Source organism: Lithobates pipiens, unplaced genomic scaffold (assembly GCF_037356315.1).
Source record: "Lithobates pipiens isolate NorthernLeopardFrog02 unplaced genomic scaffold, aLitPip1_a1.2 Scaffold_16, whole genome shotgun sequence".
Classification (NCBI taxonomy): Eukaryota; Metazoa; Chordata; class Amphibia; order Anura; family Ranidae; genus Lithobates; species Lithobates pipiens.
The window spans coordinates 368,207,963-368,233,757 of record NW_027507748.1 but is presented as its reverse complement, the minus strand read 5'-3'; the positions used below and the strand labels follow the sequence as shown (position 1 = coordinate 368,233,757).

General features: G+C 43.4%; 1 protein-coding gene across 2 annotated transcripts in view; it reads right to left on the bottom strand.

Annotated features, from left to right (window-relative positions):
• The window catches only part of DHX40 (DEAH-box helicase 40), a 107,170-nt gene that overhangs the window by 19,274 nt on the left and 62,101 nt on the right, over window positions 1-25,795 (bottom strand). For both annotated transcript variants that reach the window (XM_077482107.1, XM_077482106.1), the window contains exon 14: window positions 211-319. In XM_077482107.1, coding sequence (XP_077338233.1) covers window positions 211-319 — 109 coding nt within the window. The remainder of the gene's footprint in view (window positions 1-210; window positions 320-25,795) is intronic.

Sequence of the window (25,795 nt, the reverse complement as noted above, 5' to 3'; positions counted from 1 at the left end):
ATGAGCATAAAATATTCATAAGCAAAATGTCAAACACATAAGCAGTATTTATTTATTTATTGTTTTTTGATCAATATACATTCCCTGTTCAGGAGACATTTCAAGTTAAAGAACAATTATTTAGAATGCAGAGGCATGTCCTAAGAATCCCCCACAGGTAAAAATGAAAGGAAATACTTAATACATATTATAAGAAACTACAGAACATACCTCTTTAAGCTTATTTGTAATGTCTCTTAGCTGCTTTTCCACACTGAATGCCGTTTTTACAGCTCTCCAGTGAACTGCATTTTTGTGACACCATGAAGCAGGATTATCACTATCAAAGTAAAACCTGTATTAATACTTTGCAACTTTCATTATTCAATAAAAAAAGAAACAGAAAGCATTCCTAAACTATTTTAAAATTACACAAATGCAATGCAGAGTGTTATTGGTTGTAAGCTAACTCAACATAGCACCATAAAAACATTAAAGTGGTTGTAATAAACCAACTGAAGTAACCAGCATTGGATGATATGCAGAGATGAAACAAATCCTCCTACATAAGTTGTACCTGTTTATCTGTGGCACCCTCTTCTCTACAGTCTTTCAAAATACACATTTTACACAGAATCTCTCAACAGCAGAAAGCAGGTCCTGTATCTGACGTCACATACACTGCAGAGCAAGAGCACACAGCTTCATGAAATATGATAGCTGACTGGAGGGGAGGGGGGGGGGAGGGAAGGGGAAGGGGAAGGGGAAGGGGAAGGGGAAGGGGAAGGGGACTCCCCCCCCCAACCCCCCCCCCACCAACAGGCTCGTAGAAATAAAACCCCACAGAGCTGAGTGTAGGAGTCTTCTGCTGTGTGCTGGGGGAAGGCGGATTGACTCCTGAGGTGTTGGCTTACAGTTCTGCAGTAACTCATGCAGACAACAGAGAGAGGTGAGATCAGAGAGGAACCAAAGTCAGTGCTTTGGATTCAGGCTGGTGAACAGTGTAGTGGCATGTGCTTTGTTCACTTTTCATGTCTCAGGTTTACAACCACTTTAACTATGAACCCACAATGATACTCAGGCCTACTCACAAAAGGTAGTTGGCTTTGTGACCAGTCCTTTAAAATTCTGTTCATGCATTTCTCTCTCAGAATGCTGTGACTGCAGCTTGACTGAGGCACAATAAGCCATGATTTCCCATGAGTACCAACCTTTATTGATGATAGTAAACATGTAAAGTGTATCCATGGTTGAAATTTTAAAATCATATATTCAATTGCACATAATTTTTTGATTATTTCTAGCCTGCTCTTATTATTCTGAATGATTTTGAAGTTTGTAAACTTACTTGGTAACAATCCCAGCTCTGTGACACATATTTACTATACTCTATAAGTAGGTATTGCTGTGTCACATAATTCACAGAGCCTGCCTTCTCAACTGCAGAAAAAGAAGAGTCTGTACAGGAATCACTGCTTGCAGGTGACAAGGTACCATGGGATATTTAGTCTTTGGAAACTGAAAGTAAACAGCAGAGGAGAAGCTACAAAACATCCCGTGAGTCCAGGAAGTTGTGAAAATGGACTGAAGACAGCAGCACTCAACATTTTTAGTGTTTCATATTTTTCAAGTAAGCTTTTATTGGATTGTCAAAAGCCACTATTGTTTGTATTGCTATTACAATATGGATGTTAAAAAAAAAGGAATGTGTACATTAAGGCTGGGTTCACACCATCGCTGCAAGCAGCTCCCAATGCATCCCCGTTCCAGTGCATTCCCGTTCACCGTTTCGGGTCTGATTTCAGCCTAAATTTTTGGCTGAATTTGGAGCTGAAACAGACCAAAAGGTGCACAGGACCCTTGTGCAAATTTGCACCGGACCCGAATTGGAGATATGTGAACCAGCTCCATAGAGAGCCAGTCAAAACCACCTGCTACTGCGAATAGGATGCGGACAACCCTGCAATGGTGTGAACCCAGCCTGCGATGTACACTTTAAGCAGCTCTCCCGGGTCTCACCTTTCTCATTGGTCACGTCATTGGCTCCCACTGCTGTCAATTACAGTAAGTAAGAAGGGAGCAGGTGGCAGGCTGAGCCACTTGCTATGGTGGGCACTTGGCAAAGAGGGAGGGGCCAGAGCACCAGTGAGGGTCCCGAGAAGAGGAACAGTACAAGAAACACACCTTTTCTGCACCACGTTTTGGTGAAACTTGGCCTTTAGCAATTACAAGTTAACACTTATGTCAGAGAAAAAGAAATAAAAATACGCAAAACATCTCTACAATAAAAAATTTTGTGGACTGAGTGGTGTCATCCCTGCCCAGTTGCCTTCAAAACTTTTCAAACTGTCCCCCTGTCCAGTCTCCTCAACATAAAGACTAATTGCTCTCTAGGTCCCAGATAAAAACTGGGAGGGCTGATTAAGTTCTTTGAGAAAACACAAGAAGAGTGCACAGGACAGAAGACCGTGCTGAATTTCTGATAAGATCAAAATCAATAGGTATTTTTTGCACTTATTGAACCAATACAAAACGCATTCAGTGGTAAACAATATTTAACAGAGCGAAAAGGTAGTAAAAAAAAAATATCCTTATTAGGGATTACACTTTAACAAGGTATTCTACTACCTTCTGATATGTGTCTTCGGTTTGTTTATTTCTTATACTTAAAAGATAACTCCACTTTCATGGGGGAAAAATGGCAAATAAAAATATAATATAGAGTATACAATTGCAACAAGTCATATTGTAATTGAATATTATTAAAAATGTATTTTCCTTTTCAATCTGCAGCTTTGTAATTTTCAATATGGCTATCTGGAGGTGTTCTGTACACAGAACATGTACAAAATGCCCCCCAGGAAAATCATTTTTCTGCTTGTGTGATTGGCTCACTGATTTTAACAGAAGTCTACACTAAGATACAAGTCAGATATCAGGCATCCCCTGCAATATGTAATATTACATTTTTGGTGAGATGCTCCTAATAGGAAATCACATCTAAAGGGATGCAGACCCTGCGACTTTCCTTATTAGAGCCCTGCAGGTGCAGCAGCTGATTGAAAATTGTGAAAACCACTCCCATTAGAGTCATTTTCCACATGGACACAGAGGTACACACAGGGATTTCTTCAGAATAACAGGTAGAAAGCCATGGATAGAGTAGGGAAAGGTTAACCTCTACATTTTTTTTTGTTTGTGCCCTGCTGGGGAGATTTCCCTTCACATATTGTCCTGTGGAAGCAACAGGATATGTGAAAAAAATCTCTCCTGAAGAGTTGTTACGCAAATATTTGTTTCCATTTGATGATTTACCTGCATTTCTTGCATTGCAGCAGCTCAAAAATGTTTGATTTCCTATCACTTTCTGTCTCAGCAACAAATAGAGGGTGAATCTCTCTAACAGGGACATGAAAAGTAGCAAAAGGGTGACATTGGTCTGAGGGCCGTGTCGCGCTGGTGTTTTTTATTCATAGTTATCGCTATGCAATCGGTAACTTGCTAAATTTACAGCAATTTGTAGCCTAGTCGTGATGCGTTGCATCTCAATGACAAGCTCACCAGTGACAAACACTCTGCATACATAGCTATGGCCTAGCTACAACACGCTAAAGGAGAGCAATTTTGACCATAGAACACTAACTAAATAACGTAGTATAAGTTTGACCTGTAACTATGAAAAATTGTTTCTCAGCAACAGTGTTTTTCACTACAAATCGCTGTTAAAGTGGTTGTAAAGCTCAGCCATGAAATATGAGCAAAGTAGATCCCACAATAGCGTGTACTTTGTCTCTATCCAAAACAATGGGTGTGATTTCTCTATTCTGCCTTGTTCTTCAGTTATCTGCATGAGTCTTTTCTGACAGCTTTTGCCAACTCCAAGAGTAATCAATGACAGTCTGACAGCCACAGCTGTACATGTACGCAGTGTACTGTGAAGAAGGGTTGTGTCCTGTCTCTCCAATCAGGGCTCACAGCTCTCCTCACTGAGCCTTCAGATCTCCACCCCCTGCTATTCATAGCTGAGAGATGCTATGTAAAATGTGTTTTCTAATGCTGTAGAGAAGAGCGGGCCGCAAATAAACAGGAACAACTATGTAGGAGGATTTGTTTCATCTCTGTGTATCACCTGAGTCACTTCACTGGGTATATGTTCAATCACAGCTGATCACATTTAAAACACACTTGCCGGTCATCAGCATTCCTTTCTGCACATGCTGTCACGTCACGTGAGAAGATGACAGAGACATGTACACAGATAATCAGGGCACTGATCATCAGTGCAGCCCCATCAGTGCCCATCGGGGTGCCTATCAGTGCCCATGAGTGTTGCCTATCAGTGCCCGTCAGTGCCGCCTATCAGTGCCCGTCAGTGCCATCTATCAGTGCTGCCTATCAGTGCAGCCTCATTAGCGTACGTCAGTGAAGGAGAAAAATTACGTGTTTCCCAAGTTTTATAACAGATAGAAAATGTTTGGGGTTTTTTTTCAAAATTTTCAGCTTTTTTTCATTTCTAGCGCAAAAAAAAAAACCCAACAGTGATTAAATGTCACCAAAAGAAAGCTCCATTTGTGTGAAAAAAAGACTTAGACTTACCGGTGATGGCATTTCTAAGAGCCTTTCAGGACAACCTTGGAGAGAGCGCAGCTCCGCCCATTTTCCAGGAAACACATGCAGCCTTTAAATCCCTCCTCTTCCACCATAGGTTCAGTTATTGTGTGGTCTCTGACACACTGGAAAACCAAGCACAGAAAAGCACCAAACCACCATGATAGACAGTTAAAACCACTTCTAAGATAAAAAAGGGAGGGAAGAAGTAGTTGTCCTGAAAGGCTCTTACTTAGACTTACTGGTGACGGTATATCTAAGTCTTTCTCAAATCCCCTTTCCGGATAATCTTCGAGAGGATAACTGAGAAACTTACCCTAGGGTGGGACTACTGCCTGCAGTACCTTCCTGCCGAAGGCTTGATCGACAGCGGACAGTAAATCCAAACTATAATGTTGGAGAAATGTTGAATAGTTGGAACAAGTGGCAGTCTTGCAAATTTGTTCAGGCATAGCACCGGCTCTTTCGGCCCAGGAAATTGCTGTTGATCTCGTAGAATGAGCAGAAATACCTGAGGTGGGTATTTCTCCTTTGGCCTTGTAGGCCTCTGTGATTGTCAATCTAAGCCATCTGCCCAGCGTGCGTTTGGAAGCTTTCTCCCCTTTACGCGAGCCTGAAAATATCACAAAGGGAGCGTTTGACCTTCCAAATTCTTTAGTGACTGTTAGAAAGTGTAACAAACATCTCCTCATGTCCAGTGTATGAAAAGCTTCTTCTCCTGGACTGGCTGTAGCTGAAGATAAAGTAGGCAGGACTATTTCCTGTGAGTGGTGAAAGGTCGAAGAAACCTTCCGTAGGAATGCTGGGTCTGTTTGAAGGATCACTCTGTCTGAAAAAACCTTCAGAAAAAAGGTTCTGTGACTGCCAGGGCTTGAAGCTCGCTGGCTCTTCTGTCGACGTGATGGCTACCAAATAATTTGTTTCAAGAACTAAGTTCTGTAAGGATGCTTCCTGGAAGGGTTCAAACAGAGCTCCCGTGAGACCCTTTAAAAAAAGACAAATCCCAACTGGGAAAAACTTTGATGGCTACTGGCCTATTTTGTGCAAGTACCCTAAAATATCTTGAAATTAAGACTTCTCTGGATAGTCCTCCCAAAAGAAAACTGATTGAGATGCCACCTGGGTTTTAGGGCGCTGGTTGCCAGCCCTTCCCCATTCCATCATGGAAAAATTCTATGACTGACACTACACTTTTGACCTGGAGGACTTTAGAAGGAATTGAATCTTTTCCAAACTTTCAGGTATATGGCTGAGTTAACCCTTTTCTACTGGAAAGTAGGGTCTTCACTAATTTATCAGCCAGTCCTTTGGCTTTCAGGAGGTCTTCATCAGAAACCAAGCAGTTAGATGTAGTCGGTCTGCTTCCAGATGGTTCACCGACCACTGCATTAGCAGGTACTTTCTGGACGGCAGCTTCCATGGAGGTTCTGTGGCCAGGTTTAGTAGTGTCACAAACCAGGGCCTTTTTGGCCATAAGGGAGTGACCGGGATCAGATTGGTATTTTCCTCCCTGAATTTCCTTAGAAGCAGTGGTATCAGGGGAAAGGGGGGAAAGGCGTAGCACAGCTGGTAATGCCACGGATGGTGAGAGCATCTATGCCTACTGCCTGGTCTTCTCGGTGGAGAGAGAAGAACTTCTGTACTTTCAAGATTTATTTGAGGTTGCCCCCAAGCTTTGGAGATCATCAAGGAAACATCTTGGTTTTGACTCCACTCTGCTTCCACCAGTCTCCTTCTGCTTAGTAGGTCTGCTAGCAGATTCTGGTATCCCTTCAGATGGACTGCTGACAATGAGGCCACATTCTGTTCTGCCCAGGTAAGTAGCTGACTGGCCAGCTCTAGGAGCCCTCTGCTCCTGGTTCCTCCTTGTTTCAATGCATAAGCTACTGCAGTTGTATTGTCTGAGAGCACCTGAACGTGTTGTCCCCTTACCACTTGTTGAAAGGCTAGGATACTGAGAAAGATCGCCTTCAGTTCCCGCCAATTTGAGGACTTTCAGGCTTCCACTTTGGACCAGGCCCCATGAGAGGTCTGACTGTCCAGGTGGGCTCCCCAGCCTCAAGAACTCACGTCTGTTAGACGTTTGTCTAGGGGAAAGACCCAGGAAAGACCTTTTGCCAGGTTGGTTGAATTCCTCCACCACCAGAGCGCCCGCTTTACGTTTGAAGTAAGTTTGATCTGTTTTGCTAGCGGCTCCTGGTGTGACCATCTTTGTAAGATATTCATCTGAAGGGGTCTGGAATGTAATCTGGCCCACTGAATAGCTGGAATCAATGCCGTGAGAAGGCCTAAGACTGCCATGGCTGATCTGACTGACACTGAGAGGTTGACCTGAACCTGTCTCATCACAGATTGGATCTTCTCCCTCTTCTCCTGTGGCAGAAAAAACTTTTTTAAAGCACAGAGTTTATGGTATAACCCAGGAACTTCATCTCCTGTGTGGGTTCTAGATTTGATTTTTCCAGATTCAAGAGCCAATCTAAGTCCTTGGGGTGAGCCTGAGACACCTGGAGATTTGTCAAGACTTGTTGTTTGGAGTCTGCGAAAAACAGGTCGCCCAGATATGGGATGACTGAAATCACTCTCAGCTTCAAAGGTTCCAGAGCTTCAGCCATTATCTTTGTAAAGATTCTGGGGGAGGATGAAAGTCCGAATGGCAGAGCTCTGAATTGGAGATGCCAGACTGAGGTCTCCAAGTTGAGGGCCAGACATAGAAAGCATTGAGAAGTCTGAGTTATCGGGACATGCAAATTCCTGATCCCTTGGCAGGGCTATAACATAGAATCTGCTCGGGGGTGGCTCTGAAAACTCCAGACTGTATACCTGGGAGATAACGTTTTTCACAAACAGGCTTGTAGCCGTTTTGTTCCACTGTAGGTGAAAGGCAGACAATTTTCCCCCTACTGGGGTAAGACTGTCATTTATTTTAAGGGGGCTGGTCTGAGGGAGATCTGAAGAGAACTCCTCCTCTTCCCTTACCCCTCTGAGAGACCAAGCGGCTCTTGTGGTCTTGATCCCTATTTTTGTGGGGCTATTGAACAGCATGAAAATTCTTTTTGATCGGTTGTTTCTTCTTGGAAGGGAAAGTCTTTTTCTTGTTGGCTGTCCTGTTGTTTCAAGGTCCGGACCAAAAAGAAGATCACCCAAGAAAGGTAAGCCGCTCAGCTTAATCTTGGTAGCTGTGTCACCAGATCAAGTTTTTAGCCAGACAGCACGTCTGGCTGAATTCATCAGCACTGACGACCTTGCTGACATCTTAACCGATTCAGCAAATGCATCAGCCCTGTACTTTACTGTCTTCAGTATCAATGGAAAGGACTCCAAAAGATCTTTTGGTTATGTGCCTGCCTGTACGTGGCTTTTCAGCTTCTCTACCCAGCATTCAAGGTTCCTTGCGGCAACCGTGGAAGCCATAGCGGGTTTGAGGCTGGCTGATGTGGAATCCCAAGCTTTTTCAGGAGGAAGTCCACTCTTTAATCCATCGCATCCTTCAGCCCCCCTATATGCTCAAATGCTAGGTCTGTGCGTCGGGAAATCTGCGCGAATGCAGCATCTACCCGTGGTTTCTTATTCCATACCTCCGACTCCTTATCTTTGAAGGGAAACCTTCTCCTAAGGGTCTTGGAAAAGAAGGGGTCCCTCTCAGGGTCCTTCCATTCCTTCTTTATCGTCTCCGAGAGCATTCTATGGACTGAAAATACTCTGTGTTTAGTGTCATCCAGTCCCTGGTACATTTTGTCGTGAACCGACGGTTGCACCTTCTCCTCCTGGATTTCAAGGGTAGTGTAGATCGCTCTCAGAAGGTCGTTCACTTCCTGAAAGGAAATCACGTCTAATGGGATGCCACTTTTCTCATATTTCTCATTTAGAACGCCAAAACCACGCTCATACAGATTCACTTTGCACAGACAAACAGCTATTTCTTCAAAATAACAAAGGGTAGGAATCTGCAACAAAGTTTGTTAAAATTCTTGCAATGTACATCGATCACCCAGAGTAGAGTATTTTTTTTCTCAACAAAAGTGGAATTACTCTTTAAGGTGTGAATACCGGGAGTTTCTTTTCTCTTTAATGAACTGCATGATGAATGCTGCAAATCCCTTAACAACAGGTGAGAAAAGCTTACTCATTACTATAATGAAAGGAAATAGACGGAGAAGTATTTATAGCTCACGTACTGTTAATATAACAGGTCAACATTTTTATGGACCATTTTTTTGAATTCAAACAAGTGCATCTAACACAAAAGCAGATACAAACTAAAGACATAAAAGACAAAAACAGCTTTTCACTACACATAACATTATTACTGAATATTGTTTTGCCTGCCATACTGTTAATACACAATTTCATTCATGTTATATGGTATGCACATGCAAAGAAGAGAACTGCTAAAGTAAGCCAAGTTTCAAAGCCAGATCAGTTAATAAATAATATTACATACAGACAGTTCATTGTGGTAAATTAACTTTGTTCAGCTTTTATGTCTATGACATTTGATGAGGTCAACAAGCCAGCTTTAGTTAAAGGGGTTGTAAAGGTAAACATCTTACACTGCCGATGCCCCCAGTCCCCCCGTTTTACTTACCTGGCCCCTCGAAAATCCCGCTCTCGCCCCCACCGTCCTCTTCGCCAATCAGCCTGGCCACTGATTGGCTGGAGTGGATGGATTGAAAGCAGCGCAGCCCTTGGCTCACGCTGCTGTCAATCACATCCAATGACGCAAAGAGCTGGGGGGCGGGACCGTGTGATACAGCGAGCGGCTATAGCCGCCGGCTGTATCACGGGAGCGCGCCCGCAAACTGCTTCTCACCATGCGAGGGAGCTCGCATGAACGTGAGAAGTACTTGCGAGAGGAAGCAGAGACAGCCGCCGAGGGACCCCATAAGAGCAGGTTTGGGGCCACTCTGTGCAAAACGAGCTGCACAGTGGAGGTAAGTATAACATGTTTGTTATTTAAAAAAAAAAATAATAATTACTTTACAATCCCTTTAAGTTTTCAAGTTCTAATGTGCAGTGTAACTGTAATAGTGATGAATATTTTACCTTCCTATGATATGGTAGGCCTTAGCTCTAAAGGTGAAAGTAACAGTGGAGAGGGCAGGGGGATGGAAATGGGAATGGATGCACAATGGGTAAGTAGGAACAGCTGGGGAAGGTTGTAGGACATTGAAAAAACATTTCCCTCTCAGTAATCAATGTACATTGCAAGGATTTTAACAAACGCTGTTGCAGATTCCTACCTTTTGTTATTCTGAAGAAATATTGTATTTATCGGTGTATAACACACACTTTTTTCCCCTTAAAATCAGGGGAAAATCGTGGGTGCGTATTCTACGCAGATTGTGAGTGGAGGAGCGAGTGCCACAGAGATACACATAGACGAGTGTATTCAGCTAGGCTCGGCTCCTCTCAGCTCTGCTCACAGTCATGCCCTATGATGGACATAACACAGGGACTGGGCGTGACTGTGAGCGGAGCCGAGCCTAGCCGAGTACACTCGGCTATGTGCATCTCGGCGGCCCTCGCTCCTCTCCGCTTACAGTCAATGGAGATCGGCTCCAATTTTAAATAATCAGCTTGCAATCAGGCTGGGCAATGCTGCAAAGAGACTGGGCAAGGCTGCAAAGACACTGGGCAATGCTGCAAAGACACTGGGCAAGGGTTCAAAGATGGTCAAGGCTGCAGATAGACACTGGGCAAGAGCGCAATGATGGACATGGCTGCAGATGGATACTGGGCAAGGGTGCAAAGATGGACAAGGCTGCAGATGGACACTGATAAGGCTGCATTGATGGGCATTTAAATGTAAGTTTTTTTCCTTAAACCTCCCTCCTAAAAGCTTTTTTCCTTAAAATCCCCTCCTAAACTTGGGGTGTGTGTTATACGCTGATAAATACGGTAGCTGTTTGTTTTTCTGTGTCCATGTGGAAAATGAACCCGATGGGAGTGGTTTATTAATTATCAGTTCTGCACCTGTAAGGCTCTAATGAGGAAAACTGCATCCCTGACTTGTATCCAATTGTATACGCTATATTATTTTTCTATATTTGCCATTTTTTTCCCATGAAAGTGAAGTTACCCTTTAAATAAAGCAGAGGTTCATTTTAAATCTTATTCTCCCTCTCAAATTATAGTAGTTCTTTCAGAACGCTACACTGATTTCTATGTATTCTGGCAGCCATGTAAACCCAGCATTTTCTACAGATGACACTCAGGGAATACAGCTATATAACGGATGTTACGGCACTTTACAGCTCAGCTCTTGCACCATGCAAACAGCAGCATTTTTAGTATTACGAAGCTTCCAAGGAAGGTCTTACAAAACACTACACTAGTTAGACTTGCTTAGTTGCAGTTTCCAAAATATTGAGCAACGAGGAAACAGCATCCCTGTTTGCCACATGCTTATGTCAAATCTCAGAATGAATCAGATGCTACATGGAAAAGTCAGGGAGTCTTTCAATAAAAATCAGTAAGGTATAGACAGTGGGAAAGGGTTAAAACACTGTCAAATTTTTATTGCGGTTTGCTGTTCTGCTTCATTTCCTGTCAAGGCAAAAGGCAGTCTCTCACATACAAAGATTCTATATAGAATCATAGCCATGAAAGTGGGACAGATCATTCACCTTGATCCGAACACCTGACACCCATGCTCTTTTGTACTCCACCACTTTATTTCACCCTACATTCGTCTGTTTCACTTCAACTCCCTCTTTTTTCCCAATCATCCCTCGATACTCCCCACTATCCCCACACTTTCCCCATCCCCTCCACCTTTCCTCTGCTTCCTTCGTCCTCTACTGAGCCCCATTACACACCGAGCTGCATATTCAGGACTACCTCCATACCTCCACATGGGGTCTGTACGATCAATTTATAAACCAATATTTAATTGTTTTAATCCTGGCCCATTGTTCAGAGCTTCTGGTTGTCTATGCCATGTTTCAAATTGTCTGCGTCTTTATAATCTTTTAAATGGAAGAGTATTCTTGCTTTGGCTCTATATAACTACCTGTCCAGGTGTGTATTCTAAAAAAAAGAATATACAAAAAAAAATGGTCATTGTTATAGCAAATGGGAGTATAATCTCACAAGCAGTAACAAAAATCACTATTTAGCATAGTGAGAAAGGGCTGAGTCCTCATTCACGTTGGAGCAACTCATGCGATTTTGTCAGCAATGGCACCGTTCAAATCGGTTCGACGCTGACTTTGCTGTGCTGCATCGATTTGAAAAAGTAGTTGCACTACGTTTTGCAGTTTCAGGTGCGACTTACAGTTGTGCTCATAAGTTTACATACCCTGGCAGAATTTATGATTTTTCTTGCCCATTTTTTAGAAAATATGAATGATAACACAAAAACTTTTCTTTCACTCATGGTTAGTGTTTGGCTGAAGCCATTTATTATCAATCAACTGTTTTCACTCTTCTTAAATCATAATGGCAACAGAAACTACCCAAATGACCCTGATCAAAAGTTTACATACAACAGTTCTTAATACTGTGTATTGCCCCCTTTAACATCAATGACAGCTTGAAGTATTTTGTGGATGAGGCTCTTTATCCTCTCAGAGTCTAAAGCTGCCCATTCCTTTTGTCAAAAAGCCTCCAGATCCTGTAAATTCTTGGGCTGTCTTGCAACTACACATTTGAGATCTCTCCAGAGTAGCTCAATGATATTGAGGTCAGCAGACCGAGATGGCCACCCTAGAACCTTCACTTTTATCTGCTGTAGCCAATGACAGATTGACTTGGCCTTGTATTTTGGATCATTGTCATGTTAGAATGTCCAAGTACATCCCATTCGCAGCTTCCTGGCAGATGAATGCAAATGTTCCAATATTTTTTGATCGCATACTGCATTCATCTTGCCAACAATTTAGACCAAATTTCCTGTGCCTTTGTAGCTCACACACTCCTAAAACATCAGAGATCCACCTCCATACCTTTCATCATAGGCCTTGTTGACTCCTCTCCAAATGTAGCGTTTATGGTTTTGGCCAAAAAGCTCAACTTTGGTCTCATCACTCCAAATGACTTTGTGCCATTGAGGCTTGTCTCTGTGCTGTTTGGCATATTGTAAGCGGGATACTTTGTGGCATTTGCGTAGTAATGGCTTTCTTCTGGCGACTCGACAATGCAGCCCATCTTTCTTCAAGTGCCTCCTTATTGTGCATCTTGAAACAGCCACACCACATGTTTTCAGAGAGTCTGATTTTTAAAAACACACTGCACCCGCAGCGTGCTGGTGTGAAGAGTACCATAGGATTTAAAGGGATTACATTTCATGCATTTTTACCTCAAAAACACAACAAAACTGATTTTTGTAAAAAGGCCCCAATATAATTTTTGGGTTAAAATATGGTGCTTTCTAAATTTCTTGTACTTTCAAGAGGACATCAAGAGTGTACCTTTCATCAGGAAGTGATTATGAAGGCACACAATTAGTAATTTGTTTAATTAAAGTGTTGGCAAAGCTTACAGCAATATCTTCAGAACTCTTGAGGGGGATTTTTTTTTATTATCAACAGTTAAGCTTAAAATCAAGTTCCCAGAGACTTGAGAGGCGATTCATTTATGCAGCCACAATCTGACTGTCCTGAAGGCAAGCTAACTGCAGAAAATTCCATAAACTTATTCGGTCAGCTCTGCTAATCTTCCAAGTGTACCCAGGAGCTGGCTATTATGCTTGCAATTCAGAGACATTGTGCAGTGTTATTCAGTGGCGGCCCGTCCATAGGGGGCGCCCGGGCGCCGCCCCCCCCTTCTGTGTAGTCACAAAAAAAAAAAAAAAAAAAAGTTTAAAAATGCTCCTTTAAAAAAAAAAAAGTTCTTTAAGGAAGTGCACTGTGTTCGAGCGCCGGACACAGTGCACTATGGGAACCGCCACGTCAATGCAATCATGAGATTGCAGACGTGGCGCTTCATTTGCGGGCGTTTAGCCCGCCTTGGGGCGCTTTCTGAAGCGCTGAGTAGCTTCCGCCCGGCGCTGTAGTTTGTATCACTACGGCTGGGCTGTTTGATTGACATCTGAGTTGACTCAGATGTCCCTTTCTGTCTTCTCTCTCCCATTGCACATGAGAGAGGAAACAGGAAGTAAGAGCAATAAAGCACACCGCAGGAGAGGAGCGGAGAACACCGGAGAGGAGCACACAGTCCACAGGTAAGTGCTGATCCTGTGCTCCCATAGAGAAGGGGGGTGGAGGGGGAGGCCATGCATTAAATAGGAGGAATATTTCCATTAACATACATTATTTTCATTAATTTATGTTATATAGAAGGAAGGGAAGTGTTTGTGCAAGAAAGCCTTTTTTTTTTTCTTCTTCATTTTTAAGGTTAAAGTAATAGCTCCATACCAACTGCACAGATCCTGACTTAAAAAAAAAAGATTTTCTCATTAGGACAAAAAGCAACATGTGAGTCCTCCATCCATGTGTGAGGGGGAGACTAGCTGGAAATCAAACTGTAGGTTGCTAATTAACATTAAGCGCTCAGGCTGCCATGAAGTAAGGTATGGTTACCAGGGACAATAACTGATGCTGTATGGTTACCAGGGACAATAACTGATGCTGTGTGGTTACCAGGGACAATAACTGATGCTGTATGGTTACCAGGGACAATAACTGATGCTGTATGGTTACCAGGGGCAATAACTGATGCTGTGTGCTGTGTGGTTACCAGGGACAATAACTGATGCTGTGTGGTTACCAGGGACAATAACTGATGCTGTGTGGTTACCAGGGACAATAACTGATGCTGTGTGGTTACCAGGGACAATAACTGATGCTGTATGGTTACCAGGGGCAATAACTGATGCTGTGTGCTGTGTGGTTACCAGGGACAATAACTGATGCTGTGTGGTTACCAGGGACAATAACTGATGCTGTGTGGTTACCAGGGACAATAACTGATGCTGTGTGGTTACCAGGGACAATAACTGATGCTGTGTGGTTACCAGGGACAATAACTGATGCTGTATGGTTACCAGGGACAATAACTGATGCTGTATGGTTACCAGGGACAATAACTGATGCTGTATGGTTACCAGGGGCAATAACTGATGCTGTGTGGTTACCAGGGGCAATAACTGATGCTGTGTGGTTACCAGGGACAATAACTGATGCTGTATGGTTACCAGGGGCAATAACTGATGCTGTGTGCTGTGTGATTACCAGGGACAATAACTGATGCTGTGTGGTTACTAGGGACAATAACTGATGCTGTGTGGTTACCAGGGACAATAACTGATGCTGTGTGGTTACCAGGGACAATAACTGATGCTGTATGGTTACCAGGGACAATAACTGATGCTGTATGGTTACCAAGGGCAATAACTGATGCTGTGTGGTTACCAGGGGCAATAACTGATGCTGTGTGGTTACCAGGGACAATAACTGATGCTGTATGGTTACCAGGGACAATAACTGATGCTGTATGGTTACCAGGGGCAATAACTGATGCTGTCTGCTGTGTGGTTACCAGGGACAATAACTGATGCTGTATGGTTACCAGGGGCAATAACTGATGCTGTGTGCTGTGTGGTTACCAGGGGCAATAACTGATGCTGTGTGGTTACCAGGGGCAATAACTGATGCTGTGTGGTTACCAGGGGCAATAACTGATGCTGTGTGGTTACCAGGGGCAATAACTGATGCTGTGTGGTTACCAGGGACAATAACTGATGCTGTGTGGTTACCAGGGACAATAACTGATGCTGTATGGTTACCAGGGGCAATAACTGATGCTGTGTGCTGTGTGGTTACCAGGGACAATAACTGATGCTGTGTGGTTACCAGGGACAATAACTGATGCTGTATGGTTACCAGGGACAATAACTGATGCTGTGTGTTTACCAGGGACAATAACTGATGCTGTGTGGTTACCAGGGACAATAACTGATGCTGTATGGTTACCAGGGACAATAACTGATGCTGTATGGTTACCAGGGACAATAACTGATGCTGTATGGTTACCAGGGACAATAACTGATGCTGTGTGGTTACCAGGGGCAATAACTGATGCTGTGTGGTTACCAGGGACAATAACTGATGCTGTATGGTTACCAGGGGCAATAACTGATGCTGTGTGCTATGTGGTTACCAGGGACAATAACTGATGTTGTGTGGTTACCAGGGACAATAACTGATGCTGTGTGGTTACCAGGGACAATAACTGATGCTGTGTGGTTACCAGGGACAATAACTGATGCTGTATGGTTACCAGGGACAATAACTGATGCTGTATGGTTACCAGGGGCAATAACTGATGCTGTCTGCTGTGTGGTTACCAGGGACAATAACTGATGCTGTATGGTTACCAGGGGCAATAACTGATGCTGTGTGCTGTGTGGTTACCAGGGACAATAACTGATGCTGTATGGTTACCAGGGACAATAACTGATGCTGTATGGTTACCAGGGACAATAACTGATGCTGTGTGGTTATCAGGGACAATAACTGATGCTGTATGGTTACCAGGGACACCAGGGACAATAACTGATGCTGTATGGTTACCAGGGACAATAACTGATGCTGTATGGTTACCAGGGGCAATAACTGATGCTGTGTGCTGTGTGGTTACCAGGGACAATAACTGATGCTGTGTGGTTACCAGGGGCAATAACTGATGCTGTGTGGTTACCAGGGGCAATAACTGATGCTGTGTGGTTACCAGGGGCAATAACTGATGCTGTGTGGTTACCAGGGACAATAACTGATGCTGTGTGGTTAACAGGGACAATAACTGATGCTGTATGGTTACCAGGGGCAATAACTGATGCTGTGTGGTTACCAGGGACAATAACTGATGCTGTGTGGTTACCAGGGACAATAACTGATGCTGTATGGTTACCAGGGACAATAACTGATGCTGTGTGGTTACCAGGGACAATAACTGATGCTGTGTGGTTACCAGGGACAATAACTGATGCTGTATGGTTACCAGGGACAATAACTGATGCTGTATGGTTACCAGGGACAATAACTGATGCTGTGTGGTTACCAGGGGCAATAACTGATGCTGTGTGCTGTGTGGTTACCAGGGACAATAACTGATGCTGTGTGGTTACCAGGGACAATAACTGATGCTGTGTGGTTACCAGGGACAATAACTGATGCTGTGTGGTTACCAGGGACAATAACTGATGCTGTATGGTTACCAGGGACAATAACTGATGCTGTATGGTTACCAGGGACAATAACTGATGCTGTATGGTTACCAGGGGCAATAACTGATGCTGTGTGGTTACCAGGGGCAATAACTGATGCTGTGTGGTTACCAGGGACAATAACTGATGCTGTATGGTTACCAGGGGCAATAACTGATGCTGTGTGCTGTGTGATTACCAGGGACAATAACTGATGCTGTGTGGTTACTAGGGACAATAACTGATGCTGTGTGGTTACCAGGGACAATAACTGATGCTGTATGGTTACCAGGGACAATAACTGATGCTGTATGGTTACCAAGGGCAATAACTGATGCTGTGTGGTTACCAGGGGCAATAACTGATGCTGTGTGGTTACCAGGGACAATAACTGATGCTGTATGGTTACCAGGGACAATAACTGATGCTGTATGGTTACCAGGGGCAATAACTGATGCTGTCTGCTGTGTGGTTACCAGGGACAATAACTGATGCTGTATGGTTACCAGGGACAATAACTGATGCTGTATGGTTACCAGGGGCAATAACTGATGCTGTGTGCTGTGTGGTTACCAGGGGCAATAACTGATGCTGTGTGGTTACCAGGGGCAATAACTGATGCTGTGTGGTTACCAGGGGCAATAACTGATGCTGTGTGGTTACCAGGGGCAATAACTGATGCTGTGTGGTTACCAGGGACAATAACTGATGCTGTGTGGTTACCAGGGACAATAACTGATGCTGTATGGTTACCAGGGGCAATAACTGATGCTGTGTGCTGTGTGGTTACCAGGGACAATAACTGATGCTGTGTGGTTACCAGGGACAATAACTGATGCTGTATGGTTACCAGGGACAATAACTGATGCTGTGTGTTTACCAGGGACAATAACTGATGCTGTGTGGTTACCAGGGACAATAACTGATGCTGTATGGTTACCAGGGACAATAACTGATGCTGTATGGTTACCAGGGACAATAACTGATGCTGTGTGGTTACCAGGGGCAATAACTGATGCTGTGTGGTTACCAGGGACAATAACTGATGCTGTATGGTTACCAGGGGCAATAACTGATGCTGTGTGCTATGTGGTTACCAGGGACAATAACTGATGCTGTGTGGTTACCAGGGACAATAACTGATGCTGTGTGGTTACCAGGGACAATAACTGATGCTGTGTGGTTACCAGGGACAATAACTGATGCTGTATGGTTACCAGGGACAATAACTGATGCTGTATGGTTACCAGGGGCAATAACTGATGCTGTCTGCTGTGTGGTTACCAGGGACAATAACTGATGCTGTGTGCTGTGTGGTTACCAGGGACAATAACTGATGCTGTATGGTTACCAGGGACAATAACTGATGCTGTATGGTTACCAGGGACAATAACTGATGCTGTATGGTTACCAGGGACAATAACTGATGCTGTATGGTTACCAGGGACAATAACTGATGCTGTATGGTTACCAGGGACAATAACTGATGCTGTGTGCTGTGTGGTTATCAGGGACAATAACTGATGCTGTATGGTTACCAGGGACACCAGGGACAATAACTGATGCTGTATGGTTACCAGGGACAATAACTGATGCTGTATGGTTACCAGGGGCAATAACTGATGCTGTGTGCTGTGTGGTTACCAGGGACAATAACTGATGCTGTGTGGTTACCAGGGGCAATAACTGATGCTGTGTGGTTACCAGGGGCAATAACTAATGCTGTGTGGTTACCAGGGACAATAACTGATGCTGTGTGGTTACCAGGGACAATAACTGATGCTGTGTGGTTAACAGGGACAATAACTGATGCTGTATGGTTACCAGGGGCAATAACTGATGCTGTGTGGTTACCAGGGACAATAACTGATGCTGTGTGGTTACCAGGGACAATAACTGATGCTGTATGGTTACCAGGGACAATAACTGATGCTGTGTGGTTACCAGGGACAATAACTGATGCTGTGTGGTTACCAGGGACAATAACGGATGCTGTATGGTTACCAGGGACAATAACTGATGCTGTATGGTTACCAGGGACAATAACTGATGCTGTGTGGTTACCAGGGGCAATAACTGATGCTGTGTGCTGTGTGGTTACCAGGGACAATAACTGATGCTGTATGGTTACCAGGGGAAATAACTGATGCTGTGTGCTGTGTGGTTACCAGGGACAATAACTGATGCTGTGTGGTTACCAGGGACAATAACTGATGCTGTGTGGTTACCAGGGACAATAACTGATGCTGTATGGTTACCAGGGACAATAACTGATGCTGTGTGGTTACCAGGGACAATAACTGATGCTGTGTGGTTACCAGGGGCAATAACTGATGCTGTATGGTTACCAGGGACAATAACTGATGCTGTGTGGTTACCAGGGACAATAACTGATGCTGTATGGTTACCAGGGACAATAACTGATGCTGTGTGGTTACCAGGGACAATAACTGATGCTGTGTGGTTACCAGGGACAATAACGGATGCTGTATGGTTACCAGGGACAATAACTGATGCTGTATGGTTACCAGGGACAATAACTGATGCTGTGTGGTTACCAGGGGCAATAACTGATGCTGTGTGCTGTGTGGTTACCAGGGACAATAACTGATGCTGTATGGTTACCAGGGGAAATAACTGATGCTGTGTGCTGTGTGGTTACCAGGGACAATAACTGATGCTGTGTGGTTACCAGGGACAATAACTGATGCTGTGTGGTTACCAGGGACAATAACTGATGCTGTATGGTTACCAGGGACAATAACTGATGCTGTATGGTTACCAGGGGCAATAACTGATGCTGTCTGCTGTGTGGTTACCAGGGACAATAACTGATGCTGTATGGTTACCAGGGACAATAACTGATGCTGTATGGTTACCAGGGGCAATAACTGATGCTGTGTGCTGTGTGGTTACCAGGGACAATAACTGATGCTGTATGGTTACCAGGGGCAATAACTGATGCTGTGTGCTGTGTGGTTACCAGGGACAATAACTGATGCTGTATGGTTACCAGGGACAATAACTGATGCTGTATGGTTACTAGGGGCAATAACTGATGCTGTGTGCTGTGTGGTTACCAGGGACAATAACTGATGCTGTATGGTTACCAGGGGCAATAACTAATGCTGTGTGGTTACCAGGGACAATAACTGATGCTGTATGGTTACCAGGGGCAATACCTGATGCTGTATGGTTACCAGGGGCAATACCTGATGCTGAATGAATACTAGGGACAATAACTGATGCTGAACGATGACTAGGGTCAGTAACGGATGCTGAATGATAAGCAGGGGCAATGCCTGATGCTGTATGGTTACCAGGGGTAGGGACTATGCTTTTATTTTTTTATTTTTATGGGTTACAACTGATGTTGCGTGATCCCTAGAAACAGTGGATACTGAATGTTTGTTTGTTCTTAGGGGTAAAAACTGATCACAATGGTGGTCATGAGATATTAATTGACGCACAATGGCTTATAGGGGTAACCACTGTCTGATGGGTTTTATATTTAGGGGTAGCAGCCACTTAGTGAATAGTAGGATTATTATTCAGGATTTATATGGCGCCACCAGTTTGCCAACTGATTTCTCAATAATCTGATTACAGAATGGTCCTTATGGGGTAACAACATTTTTTATTCATGGATTAGCAGAAATTCCTCTCCCCCCCCCCCCCCCTTTTTAATTTATTTTTTCCCTTTTAGAACGATTACATGAATAATTATACAGTTTGTGGTGGGTATGTTACTGTTATTAATTAAATTATTAAATATATCTTATATCGGATGTATGATGGTGGCATTGCAATAATAATAATTTATCGCGATGGTCATGTAATGCTGCCATAATCTTATTATCCTTTATTTATAGATTCCGCTCTTATAACGAGAAATGTATATGTCCCCAGCAATTTATTTTCTATAAAATGTTCTGAATGTTCCGTATAATCTGGGCTGAGGCTGATATACATTGAAGACAATGATAATTGCACATTTATGTACAAAATATAATAATCTCCGCTCTTGTCCAACATTGTACATGTATAGCTATTTGCTACAGTATAAGGTAATGCGTGCAAGTACATCATCACTATACAAAATATAGTATATTTTTTTATTAAATACCGCAGTGTTTAAATACACATCTAATATGTGTGTGTGAGATTAGTATATATCGGCTCCTATCACTGTCTGCATGTGTTTATAAGACTTATAATGTTATACCTGTGGCCCATGATCATAGTATGATCTCATACTACTACACAGAATGTGCAGCCTGGTATATGATGTGCAGAGCCCTGTGTATATGATGTGCAGAGCCTGGTGTATAATGTGCAGCCTGGTATGTGATTTGCAGAGCCCGGTGTATAATGTGCAGCCTTTTATGTGATGTGCAGAGCCCGGTGTATATAATGTGCAGCCTGGTATATGATGTCCAGAGCCCTGTGTATAATGTGCAGCCTGGTATATGATGTGCAGAGCTCTGTGTATAATGTGCAGCCTGGTATATGATGTGCAGTGCTCTGTGTATAATGTGCAGAGCCTGGTGTATAATGTGCAGCCTGGTATATGATGCGGATTATATAAGGGGTGTGGCTTATGAGAAGTGGGAGGGGCCAACCGTGGAGGGGCGTGGTCTTGCACCCCCCCATCCTAAAACTTCACCAGCCGTCACTGGTGTTATTAATGTTGGGTTGACTCCCTCTTTTGCTGGCTGGACTCTGTCATTTCCTTTTCTTTTGACAAAACTAAGAGCAGAGCAAAGCATTGTGGGATGTGTAGTTCAGAATGCTGAAGTTTCCATTCCAGCGGGATTGGCTTGAACTACGACTACCAGATTTCTGAGAATAGAATAGAATAGAATAGAATAGAAGAACAAATGGCTGGAGAGGCCTACATCACTCTCTTGGGACACCAGTTTTAATCTGCCAGTAGGGAGCTCTGTGTTATTGTGAGCTGCTGCTGACTGTGGCCTACACAGCGGGAAGCCATTCAGCTTCACCCGGTGGGACCTCTGTGGACAGCATCGTTTCTCTCCTCCAGGAGACCAGAGGCTGTTCCAGGTTTTCCAGCGATTCCTGCACTTCAGATCCGGGTAGGCCGCAGCGTGGTGTGGTGGATGCCTATTCCCAGAGTCAGGATCCAGAGGGAGTTCCTGAAAGAGTCTCACTCATCACCTGCATTGTTCCAGAAGCTTCTATATCCAGTGTGGTGAGTAGGCATAGCCCATTTCGATTATTTAGAACACTGCATACAGGCATAATTTACCCAGCCCAGCTTTCTGGTACTTGGTACTTGTGGTGCTACTGAAAGTCAGTTCATACATTCTCTAGAACACTGTATGCAGACATCTATGCCTGTTCATATCTTTGCCACCTGTAATCTGACCCAGATACAACACAGTTGAAATCATACAGGAAAAGGTTAACCCCTTCCCGCCGAGCGTACGTGTATATGCGGCCTCAGCTTTAGGGGGTTATATCAGGATGATGCCTGCAGCTGCAGGCATCATCTTGGTACCGTTTTTTAGAGCAGGCAGTCGGCTTTCTAGGCATAACAACGGATGCGGCTAAAAGCCACTCGGTTGTTATCCCGTAGGAGCGGGAGGGGACATCCTCCCGTCCCACCGGGAGACCCGATCCTCAATCCGCCACTTCCGGCAGCTAGAGACAGACTGGCACAAAGCCAGAAACAGCTTTGTTCCAGTCTTCTCTCTGTAAACACGGAAGTGGCGTCGCAACGTCACTTCCGATTTACTCGGCTGCTAATGGCGCCTGTTTTTAAACAATATACAGTATTCAGAATTTTCGGCGATCTGAATACTTTGAAGTGCAAAGGAGGGATCGGGGGTCTTTTAGACCCCCGATCCCTCCATAAAGAGTACCTGTCACCACCTATTACTGTCACAAGGGATGTTTACATTCCTTATGAAAAACACAATGTAAAAAAAATTTAAATAAATGAAATAAAACATTTTTTTAAAGTGCCCTCGGCCCCACAAGCTCGAGCAGCAAAGAAAACGCATACAGAAGTTGCGCCCGCATATGTAAATGGTGTTCAAATCACACATGTGAGGTATCTCCACAATCGTCAGCGAGAGCAATAATTCTAGCACTAGACCTCCTCTGTAACTCTAACCTGGTAACCATTATTTTTTTTAAAAACGTTGCCTATGAAGATTTTTAGGTACCGTAGTTTGTCGCCATTCCATGAGTGTGCGCAATTACTCGGCGTAACATCATCTTTCACATTATACACACTAAAAACAATTGTGCAAACGTTACTGTTTCGTTTTTTTTAAATTCATGAAAGTGTATATTTTCCTAAAAAGTTGCGTTTAAAAGGCCGCTGCAGAAATACCGTGTGACATAAAATATTGCAAAAATTGCCAATTTATGCGCTAGATTTTCTGCTAAAAAATACACATAATGTTTGGGGGTTCCAAGTAATTTTCTAGCAAAAAATACAGATTTTAACTCGTAATCCACCAAATCTGTTATAGCTTATTGATCACATTATTACAAAGCTAGCTGAAGACTTCTGGATTTCAATGAATAGCACTTCAACCCTTTTTACCCTCTCTTCATCTGCTCAAGTGACTAAAATTGTTTTAACACAGAGGGTCTGCTCTTATTTTTCTGTAAATTTAAAGGAACCAGCCAACTTGAACACAATAGTTTGCATATTGTTTATCATGTTGTAATATTGTTAATGGTCTGTGGGTTGATGAAAGAGAAGGGAGTGAGCCTGACATAGGAAATAAAGTGCCAGTTCCCTCCTCTTCTGCTGACCTGTTCACATAGGTTTCTGTGATTTGGGTAAGGTAATAGAGTTTGAGTCATACTGTATACTCTGTTTTCCTTGTTACTGAAGGGTCTCAAGTCACTAAGTATGCCTTTCATAAATAGAGTTAGAGTTGACCCTCACACTGTGCAATATAAACTCCTTACCCTTGCACTCTGTTTTACGTACCCCTGCATCCTGTTTGTTACGTACTCCTGCATTCTGTGCATTAGGTACCCCTGCATTCTCATGGTTATGTACTTCTGACTGCGGCATTGTGTGTATTTTACGTACTCCTGCCCTTGGCATGTTATGTAATCCTGCACCTGGCACTTTCTGCATTATGTAATCCTGACTGCAGCACTCTGTGTGTGTCATATTTCTGACCCCCACCCTCTGTGAATCACACATCCTTGACCCCTGTGTTATATACACTAGACTGTATGTTACATACCTCTGACCAAAGTGTTTATTGTCTCAAAAGGTGTTGGTCGCTAAGCAAGCCCTGACTATTTTCATTAAGTTCTTCTTTAGGGTAGGATCAGACAATGGGTTAGAAAAAGTGTTACCCATCAATTTTCAGTGCGCAGAAATGCATATATAACGGAAGCATTTCATTATTTTTTTTTTAATGGTTGCACAGAAGTTTTTACATGTCTGTGAATCTCTCACTTGAGGCACAGAAATTACTGCATATTACAAGGACTGTGACATATACATACTGTGCATACAGTGAGTAGGCTTGGCTTTTATTTACCCCTACCACTTATGAAACAATTTGGCCACAACCACTGTTTACAACGGCGCACCATATTATTGCTCTCCTTGGCATGCTTAAAAAGGTGCCCCAAGTCTTTTACGATCCCAACAACACCCCTATATATCCGTTAAGGATGCCTATGAAAAAAAAGCTTTTCTACAATATACATCAACAAAGAACAGACTGCCGTAGTAATCTACTGGCTCAGCTGTGCTGAATAGTGTACAACAGCTTAGTTTGGCTTCTGTCTTAAAAATTAAAAAAAATTGCCATAGTATGTGTATACAGCGATGGAAAAAAGTATTTTGATCCCCTGCTGATTTTGTATGTTTGCCCATTGCTGTCAAATAAATGATCAGTCTATATTTTAATGGTAGGTTTATTTTGACAGTGAGAGACAGAATAACAAAAAAAAAAACAGAAAACACATTTCAAAAACGCTATACATTGATTTGCAGTTTGAGTGAGTGAAACAAGTATTTGATCCCCTATCAATCAGCAAGATTTCTGGCTCCCAGGTATCTTCTATACAGGTAACAAGCTGATATTAGGAGCACTCTCTTAAAGGGAGTGCTCCTAATCTCAGATTGTTACCTGTATAAAAGGTACCTGTCCACAGAAGCAATCAGATTCCAATCTCTCCACCATGGCCAAGACCAAAGAGCTGTCCAAGGATGTCAGGGACAAGATTGTAGACCTACACAAGGCTGGAATAGGCTACAGGACCATCACCAAGCAGCTTGGTGAGAGGGTGACAACAGTTGGAGCAATTATTCACAAATGGAAAAAACATAAAATGACTGTCAATCTCCCTTGGTCTGGGGCTCCACACAAGAACTCACCTTGTGGAGTTTCAATGATCATGAGAACGGTGAAGAATCAGCCCAGAACTACATGGGAGAATCTGGTCAATGATCTCAAGGCAGCTGGGACCATAGTTACCAAGAGAACAATTGGTAACACTTCATTGCGAAGGACTAAAACCTTGCAGCGCCCGCAAGGCCCCCCCAGCTCAAAAAAGTACATGTACAGGCCCGTCTGAAGTTTGCTAATGAACATCTGAATGATTCAGAGGAGAACTGGATGAAAGTGTTGCGGTCAGATGAGACCAATATCAAGCTCTTTGGCATCAACTCAACTCGCCGTGTTTGGAGGAGGAGGAAGAGGAATGCTGCCTATGACCCCAAGAACACTATCCCCACCATCAAACATGGAGGTGGAAACATTATGCTTTGGGGGTGTTTTTCTGCTAAGAACAACTTCACTGCATCAAAGGGACGATGGATGAGGCCATGTACCGTCAACTCTTGGGTGAGACCTTCCTTCCCTCAGCCAGGACATTGAAAATGGGTCATGGATAGGTATCCAACATGACAATGACCCAAAACCCATGGCCTAGTCAACAAAGGAGTGGCTCAAGAAGCACATTAAAGTCCTAGAGTGGCCTAGCCAGTCTCTAGGCCTTAAGCCCATAGAAAACATGCGGAGGGAGCTGAAAATTTGAGTTACCAAACGT